The sequence below is a fragment of the Hyla sarda genome, chromosome 7 (genome assembly GCF_029499605.1).
Source record: "Hyla sarda isolate aHylSar1 chromosome 7, aHylSar1.hap1, whole genome shotgun sequence".
In the NCBI taxonomy this organism is placed as follows: domain Eukaryota; kingdom Metazoa; phylum Chordata; class Amphibia; order Anura; family Hylidae; genus Hyla; species Hyla sarda.
In genome coordinates, this window is record NC_079195.1 from 12,993,119 (window position 1) to 13,002,076 (window position 8,958).

General features: G+C 50.9%; 1 protein-coding gene across 4 annotated transcripts in view; it reads left to right on the top strand.

Annotated features, from left to right (window-relative positions):
* AFAP1L2 (actin filament associated protein 1 like 2) overlaps nt 1-8,958 on the top strand; it is a 158,673-nt gene that overhangs the window by 121,820 nt on the left and 27,895 nt on the right. For all 4 annotated transcript variants that reach the window (XM_056529612.1, XM_056529613.1, XM_056529615.1 and 1 more), the window contains exon 8: nt 5,408-5,494. In XM_056529612.1, the coding sequence (XP_056385587.1) occupies nt 5,408-5,494 (87 nt within the window). The remainder of the gene's footprint in view (nt 1-5,407; nt 5,495-8,958) is intronic.

The window sequence follows — 8,958 nt, forward strand, 5'->3', positions numbered from 1 at the left end:
TAATTTACAAATCTGTTTCACTTTCTGGCACCAGTTGATTACTTATCAGCTGCTGTTATGATCCACAGGAAGTTCTTTTCTTTTTGAATTTCCTTTCTGTCTTACCACAGTGCTCTCTGCTGACACCTCTGTCCATGTCAGGAGCAAATCCCCATAGAAAACTTATCCTGCTCTGAACAGTTCCTGACATGGACAGAGGTGTCAGCAGAGAGCACTGTGGTCAAACAGAAAGGAAATTATAAAAAAAAAAAAAAAAGAACTTCCTGTGGATCATAACAGCAGCTGATAAGTACTGGAAGGATTAAGATTTTTTTTATTTATTTAAGTAATTTACAAATCTGTTTAATTTTCTGGAGCCGGATCTTTAAAGGGGGAGTACCCCTTTATAGAGCCGTTTCTTGCAGGTGAGGACGGAGCACTATATGTCCTTGGAGAAGTATCACCTTAAGGGGGAAATCAGCAAAGTCCTTATGAGGACTATTAGAAATAGATCTAGAACGTAGAAATCTTGGTTGGGGTGATGGATTATTTTGCTTCTTTCGTTTTTTCCGGCTTCCCATGGGAAGTCAAGGAGAGAAAGGATCACCTGACTGAGTCCAGGAGAAGGATAATCACTGCGCAGAAGGTAGAACCAAGTTAAAGGGGTACTCCGCGGTGGAAATTTTTTTTTTTTTTAAATCTACTGGTGCAAGAAAGTTAAACAGATTTGTAAATTACTTCTATTAAAATATCTTTATCCTTCCAGTACTTATTAGCAGCTGTATGCTACAGAGGAAATCTTTTTCTTTTTGAATTTCTTTTTTGTCTTGTCCACAGTGCTCTCTGCTGACACCTGATGCCCGTATCAGGAACTGTCCAGAGCAGGAGAAAATCCCCATAGCAAACCTAATGTTGCTCTTGACAGTTCCTGACACGGACAGAGGTGTCAGCAGAGAGCACTGTGGACAAGACACAAAAAGAAATTCAAAAAGCAAAGAATTTCCTCTGTATCATACAGCTGCTAAGAAGTACTGGAAGGATTAAGATTTTTTTTTATAGAAGTGATTTACAAATCTGTTTAACTTTCTGGCACCAGTTGTTAAAAAAAAAAAGTTTTCCACGGTAGTACCCCTTTAAACACTTTAGTAATGTTAAAAAAACAGCAGCTCCTCATCAGGGTCAGATGAGATATATATTAATGCAGGTCCCGTTGTTTAGACAGCAGGAGGTAGACAATCAAGCAGCCAATACTTATTCTAGAGCAGTGGTCTTCAATCTGCGGACCTCCAGATGTTGCAGAAATTATTTTCTTTTTGGAACACAGAGCTCTCTGCTGACATCACGAGCACAGTGCTCTCTGCTGACATCTCTGTCCATGTTAGGAACTGTCCAGAGCAGCATATGTTTTCTATGGGGATTTTCTCCTACTCAGGACAGTTCTTAAAATGGACAGAGATGTCAGCAGAGAGCACTGTGGTCATGATGTCAGCAGAGAGCTCTGTGTTCCAAAAAGAAAATAATTTCCTCTGTAGTATTCAGCAGCTAATAAGTACTGGAAGGATTAAGATTTTTTTTTATGGAAGTAATTTAAAAATCTGTTTAACTTTTTGGCACCAGATGATTTAAAAAAAATAAATAAATAAAAGTTTTCCACCGGAGTACCCCTTTAAGGGCTAGAGCATTAGCAAGTCCTTATCCGTAATAAGTGGCTGGTTTATGCTTGGAGTGTACTATAGATCAGTGGTCTCCAACCTGCGGACCTCCAGATGTTGCAAAACTACAACTCCCAGCATGCCCGGACAGCCAACGGCTGTCCGGGCATGCTGGGAGTTGTAGTTTTGCAACATGGCAGTCCTCAGGTCTAGAATAGGGCAAATTAATATGCCCCGTCCAATGAACAGGTGGGGTTGTTATACGCACACAGAGGCAGTGCTTATGGTTGATCTTCAGGCAAGGTAAAGGGGTTATCCAGAAAAAAACTTTTTTATATATATCAACTGGCTCTGGAAAGTTAGACAGATTTGTAAATTACTTCTATTAAAAAATCTTCATCCTTTCAGTACTTATGAGCTGCTGAAGTTGAGTTGTTCTTTTCTGTCTAAGTGCTCTCTGATGACACCTGTCTCGGGAACTGTCCAGAGTAGAAACAAATCCCCATAGCAAACCTCTTCTACTCTGTGCAGTTCCCGAGACAAGCAGAGATGGCAGCAGAGAGCACTGTTGCCAGACAGAAAACAACAACTCGACTTCAGCAGCTGATAATTATTGGAAGGATTAAGATTTTTTTAATAGAAGTCATTTACAAATCTGTTTAACTTTCTGGAGCCAGTTGATATATAAAAAATAAATAAATAAAAAGTTTTTTCCTGGAATACCCCTTTAACTCTTTGTCAGGGTATATCCCCGACTTGTAAGTGTTCTGGCAGGTACTCACCTCTGAGTCCTGTATCTGGGAACCAATGAAAATGGCGGCTCTGGTGTCTTCTGGAAGACTCCTCCTCCGAGCAATCCTCACAGGTAAATACTAGTATTGGGCGCGAATATTCACATTTCGAATTTTTATCGCGAAAATCGCAAATTTGAGACATCGTGAATATTGCGAATAGAGTCGCTATATATTCGAAATTACGAATATTCAAATTTTTTCCCGCATATGCGCATATTCCTTCTTTTAACATGTGGGCCAATTAGAATGATGCATCAACAACATACCGAGCAACCAATAGTAAAGTTGCCCACCCCCTCACTGTTTTCTTCCTCGAATACGCGAATGTGCGAATATGCGAAATTCCCGAATATAGGACGAATATTCGTCTATATATTCGCAAAATATCGCAAATTCGAATATGGGCAATGCCGCTCATCACTAGTAAATACCAAATACCGGCGGGTGTGATATGGCTGTCTGGGCGCCTCTCCCTCCGGGACCGTGAGGCGAGCTGCTGTAAGATTCGTGCGCAGCGCGCGATTCAGAGTAATGGCGGCGTGAGGAGATCCGGGAGTTAGTCCTCCGTGATCAGCAGGGGCTCAGAAGGCAGGTAAGGAGTCAGGAAACCTCCACAGGGAGTCCCCCGGTGTGGGAGCCGCAGCCTCCGGGCCTCACTGTAATGGCGGCGGGCAGCAGCAGCGTCAGTCCTCTGCTTCTAGCGGCGGTCCGGCTTGTCAGATCCGCTCCCGGTGGGCTCAGAAGCCGCCCAGAGCTTTCCAGAGCATGATGGGAATACGATAGTCGGTTTCAGCAGGTTAGGCAGGGCAAAGGGCAAAAAACGCAATTTAGGGTGCGTTTACACGGCCGTTTGCCCCCGTTCCGTTTAAATAAAAAAAAACTGATTTAAAAAAACGGCTGATCCAACAGGTATCAGTTTTGAAGCATTTATAACCATTTTTAATCTTTTTTTTTTTTTTTTTTTTTTTTTAAATGAAAAAATCAGCCACCTACAGACTCCTGCAGCCAGGACTACTACTACTCCCATCATGGAACAGACTTGTTTCCATGGTGGGAGTAGTAGTTCCTGGCTGTGGGAGTCTGCCGGTGGCTGGGGAGGCTACATTAGTGCTTGTACTACTACCCCCATTATAAAACAGACTCTGTTCCATGATGGGGGTTGTAGTACAGGGGCTGAGGGATTGATCGCACTGGGTCTCACTTCTGACACCCAATCCGATCAGAAGTTATTAAGCAGGGGAGCAGGTGGCATGGTCTGCAACCCTGCGATCACCGATGTATTTTACTTTCATTTCTAAATTCCCCGCGGGGAGCTCTGAATGGCCGGTACTGAGGAGCCAATCAGGGCTCCCTGCGGGGATTTTTAAAATGGACAATGTATATGAAAGCGCTGTGGGGGGCAGCGCATTTATAAAGATATAACCCCAGCCAGCGCAAAACTATATTCCCCCGCAGTATATATATATATATATATGTGTGACCCCCCCGCCAGCGCATTTATCAATATATACCCCCCGCTGGCGCATTTATGTGACCCCCGCCAGCGCATTTATGTGACCCCCCGCTGGCGCATATGTCATTACTACAGCATGATGTATGAATAGTATTGTATAGAAGTGCTGTGGGGGCCACATATATAGTATTATCTGCCCCCACAGCACTTCTATATAATATGTCCCTGCAGCGCGATGTATGAATAGTATTCTATCAGCAGCATCGCTTGCAGCGGCTGGTGTGATGCTCTGCCAGTAAAATACTATTCATACATCGCGCTGTATTAATGACATATGCGCCAGCGGGGGGTCACATAAATGCGCTGGCGGGGGGTATATATTGATAATTGCGCTGGCGGGGGGTATATAATTATAAATGCGCTGGCGGGGGGGGGGTTACATATATATATACTGTGGGTATATATTTTTGCGCTGGCGGGGGTTATATCTTTATAAATGCGCTGGGGGGCTAGATATATAGCGCTATATATCTTGCCCCCCAGCGCTTTTAATATACATTGTCCATTTTAAAAACCCCGCAGGGAGCCCTGATGGGCTCCTCAGTACCGGCCATTCAGAGCTCCCTGCAGGGAATTTAGAAATGAAAGTAAAATACTTCGGTGATCGCAGGGTTGCAGACCATGCCGCATGCTCCTCAATCAATCAATCCCTCAGCCCCTGTACTACCACCCCCATCATGGAACAAAGTCTGATCCATGATGGGGATAGTAGTACAAACACTAATGATGTCCCCCCCAGCCATCGGTAGACTCCCGCAGCTGGGGAATTACTACTCCCACCATGGAACAGACTTGTTTCCATGATGAGAGTAGTAGTAGTCCCACAACACTGCAGGAATCTGCTGATGTCACCTCTTCTGAGCTCAGATGTAATTACGGATATTTTAAATCCGGTGCAAACGGATGACATTAAAGGTTCATCCGTTTGCCATAGACTTCAATGTTAAAATTATGATGTCCGTGTTTCCTTCCGTTGTTTTCACGCAAGAAAAAATACTGCATGAAATGAAATGAGTGCAAACGGGTGCAAACGGATGTAAATGGATTGTAAAAAAAATCCTATTGACATGAATGGGATTTTTTTAAAACCATTTTTAAGCCGTTTACAATCTGCAAAAACGGAGCTGAAAAGGGGATTAAAAAAACGGGGACAGACGGCCGTGTGAACGCAGCCTTAAACAGCTGAAGAGTGGAGCTCAGCGGTCCGGCTGCCTACGCCATTGACTTCTGGCCACGCCCCCTGCGGTGGTAAATCTATTAGACTTTCTTATGGTATTGGGCAGATTCAGGGACTCGGATCAGACGACGCGTTCACATGAATGTTCTATTATTTGTTCAGTACTGAGCGGCCGGACCACGTAAATCCACCGATACATTGCGACAATCTGCAGACTGTTCCTATAGAAAACGATTCACTGTGAGCAGCACCGAGAGACTGATGGGAGAAATAATGGGGTCTGTGTTTTCAGGTTATTCAGGACATCACCGGGACGCAGAGCGAGTCCATCCCGGACAGTTCAATGCTCTCTGCCGAAAATCAACGTCCCGCAAACAAGGTAAGAGAAAGCTCTGTCAGCATGGGATGGAGGGGGGTGGGCAGAGCTCAGGGTATATAGGGGGTGGGCAGAGCACAGGGTATATAAGGGGTGGGCAGAGCTCAGGGTATATAGGGGGTGGGGGGCAGAGCACAGGGTATATAGGGGGTGGGCAGAGCACAGGGTATATAGGGGGTGGGCAGAGCTCAGGGTATACAGGGGGTGGGCAGAGCTCAGGGTATACAGGGGGTGGGGGGCAGAGCTCAGGGTATATAGGGGGTGGGCAGAGCTCAGGGTATATAGGGGGTGGGCAGAGCTCAGGGTATATAGGGGGTGGGCAGAGCTCAGGGTATATAGGGGTGGGCAGAGCTCAGGGTATACAGGGGGTGGGGGGCAGAGCTCAGGGTGTACAGGGGGTGGGCAGAGCTCAGGGTGTATAGGGGGTGGGCAGAGCACAGGGTATATAGGGGGTGGGCAGAGCTCAGGGTATATGGGGGTGGGCAGAGCTCAGGGTGTATAGGGGGTGGGCAGAGCTCAGGGTGTATAGGGGGTGGGGGGCAGAGCTCAGGGTGTATAGGGGGTGGGGGGCAGAGCTCAGGGTGTATAGGGGGTGGGGGGCAGAGCTCAGGGTATATGGGGGTGGGCAGAGCTCAGGGTGTTTGGGGGTGGGCAGAGCTCAGGGTATACAGGGGGTGGGCAGAGCTCAGGGTATATAGGGGGTGGGCAGAGCACAGGGTATATAGGGGGTGTGCAGAGCTCAGGGTATATAGGGGGTGGGCAGAGCTCAGGGTATATAGGGGGGGGCAGAGCTCAGGGTATACAGGGGGTGGGGGGCAGAGCTCAGGGTGTATAGGGGGTGGGGGGCAGAGCTCAGGGTGTATAGGGGGTGGGGGGCAGAGCTCAGGGTGTATAGGGGGTGGGCAGAGCTCAGGGTATATGGGGGTGGGCAGAGCTCAGGGTGTATAGGGGGTGGGCAGAGCTCAGGGTATATAGGGGGTGGGCAGAGCACAGGATATATAGGGGGTGGGCAGAGCTCAGGGTATATAGGGGGTGGGCAGAGCACAGGGTATATAGGGGGTGGGCAGAGCTCAGGGTATATAGGGGGTGGGCAGAGCTCAGGGTATATAGGGGGTGGGCAGAGCTCAGGGTATACAGGGGGTGGGGGGCAGAGCTCAGGGTGTATAGGGGGTGGGGGGCAGAGCTCAGGGTGTATAGGGGGTGGGGGGCAGAGCTCAGGGTGTATAGGGGGTGGGCAGAGCTCAGGGTATACAGGGGGTGGGCAGAGCTCAGGGTATATAGGGGGTGGGCAGAGCACAGGGTATATAGGGGGTGTGCAGAGCTCAGGGTATATAGGGGGTGGGCAGAGCTCAGGGTATATAGGGGGTGGGCAGAGCTCAGGGTATACAGGGGGTGGGGGGCAGAGCTCAGGGTATATGGGGGTGGGCAGAGCTCAGGGTGTATAGGGGGTGGGCAGAGCTCAGGGTATATAGGGGGTGGGCAGAGCTCAGGGTATATAGGGGGTGGGCAGAGCTCAGGGTATATAGGGGGTGGGCAGAGCTCAGGGTATATAGGGGGTGGGCAGAGCTCAGGGTATACAGGGGGTGGGGGGCAGAGCTCAGGGTGTATAGGGGGTGGGGGGCAGAGCTCAGGGTATATGGGGGTGGGCAGAGCTCAGGGTGTATAGGGGGTGGGCAGAGCTCAGGGTATACAGGGGGTGGGGGGCAGAGCTCAGGGTGTATAGGGGGTGGGCAGAGCTCAGGGTATACAGGGGGTGGGCAGAGCTTAGGGTATATAGGGGGTGGGCAGAGCACAGGGTATATAGGGGGTGTGCAGAGCTCAGGGTATATAGGGGGTGGGCAGAGCTCAGGGTATATAGGGGGTGGGCAGAGCTCAGGGTATATAGGGGGTGGGCAGAGCTCAGGGTATATAGGGGGTGGGCAGAGCTCAGGGTATACAGGGGGTGGGGGGCAGAGCTCAGGGTGTATAGGGGGTGGGGGGCAGAGCTCAGGGTATATGGGGGTGGGCAGAGCTCAGGGTGTATAGGGGGTGGGCAGAGCTCAGGGTATACAGGGGGTGGGGGGCAGAGCTCAGGGTGTATAGGGGGTGGGCAGAGCTCAGGGTGTATAGGGGGTGGGCAGAGCTCAGGGTATACAGGGGGTGGGGGGCAGAGCTCAGGGTGTATAGGGGGTGGGGGGGCAGAGCTCAGGGTATATGGGGGTGGGCAGAGCTCAGGGTGTATAGGGGGTGGGCAGAGCTCAGGGTATACAGGGGGTGGGCAGAGCTCAGGGTATATAGGGGGTGGGCAGAGCACAGGGTATATAGGGGGTGTGCAGAGCTCAGGGTATATAGGGGGTGGGCAGAGCTCAGGGTATATAGGGGGTGGGCAGAGCTCAGGGTATACAGGGGGTGGGGGGCAGAGCTCAGGGTGTATAGGGGGTGGGCAGAGCTCAGGGTGTATAGGGGGTGGGCAGAGCTCAGGGTATATGGGGGTGGGCAGAGCTCAGGGTGTATAGGGGGTGGGCAGAGCTCAGGGTATATAGGGGGTGGGCAGAGCACAAGGTATATAGGGGGTGGGCAGAGCTCAGGGTATATAGGGGTGGGCAGAGCTCAGGGTATATATAGGGGGTGGGCAGAGCTCAGGGTATACAGGGGGTGGGGGGCAGAGCTCAGGGTGTATAGGGGGTGGGGGGCAGAGCTCAGGGTATATGGGGGTGGGCAGAGCTCAGGGTGTATAGGGGGTGGGCAGAGCTCAGGGTATACAGGGGGTGGGCAGAGCTTAGGGTATATAGGGGGTGGGCAGAGCACAGGGTATATAGGGGGTGTGCAGAGCTCAGGGTATATAGGGGGTGGGCAGAGCTCAGGGTATATAGGGGGTGGGCAGAGCTCAGGGTATACAGGGGGTGGGGGGCAGAGCTCAGGGTGTATAGGGGGTGGGGGGCAGAGCTCAGGGTGTATAGGGGGTGGGCAGAGCTCAGGGTATATGGGGGTGGGCAGAGCTCAGGGTGTATAGGGGGTGGGCAGAGCTCAGGGTATATAGGGGGTGGGCAGAGCACAGGGTATATAGGGGGTGGGCAGAGCTCAGGGTATATAGGGGGTGGGCAGAGCTCAGGGTATATAGGGGGTGGGCAGAGCTCAGGGTATACAGGGGGTGGGGGGCAGAGCTCAGGGTGTATAGGGGGTGGGGGGCAGAGCTCAGGGTATATGGGGGTGGGCAGAGCTCAGGGTGTATAGGGGGTGGGCAGAGCTCAGGGTATACAGGGGGTGGGGGGCAGAGCTCAGGGTGTATAGGGGGTGGGCAGAGCTCAGGGTATACAGGGGGTGGGCAGAGCACAGGGTATACAGGGGGTGGGCAGAGCACAGGGTATATAGGGGGTGGGCAGAGCACAGGGTATACAGGGGGTGGGCAGAGCTCAGGGTATACAGGGGGTGAGCAGAGCACAGGTTATATAGGGGGTGGGCAGAGCACAGGGTATATAGGGGGTGGT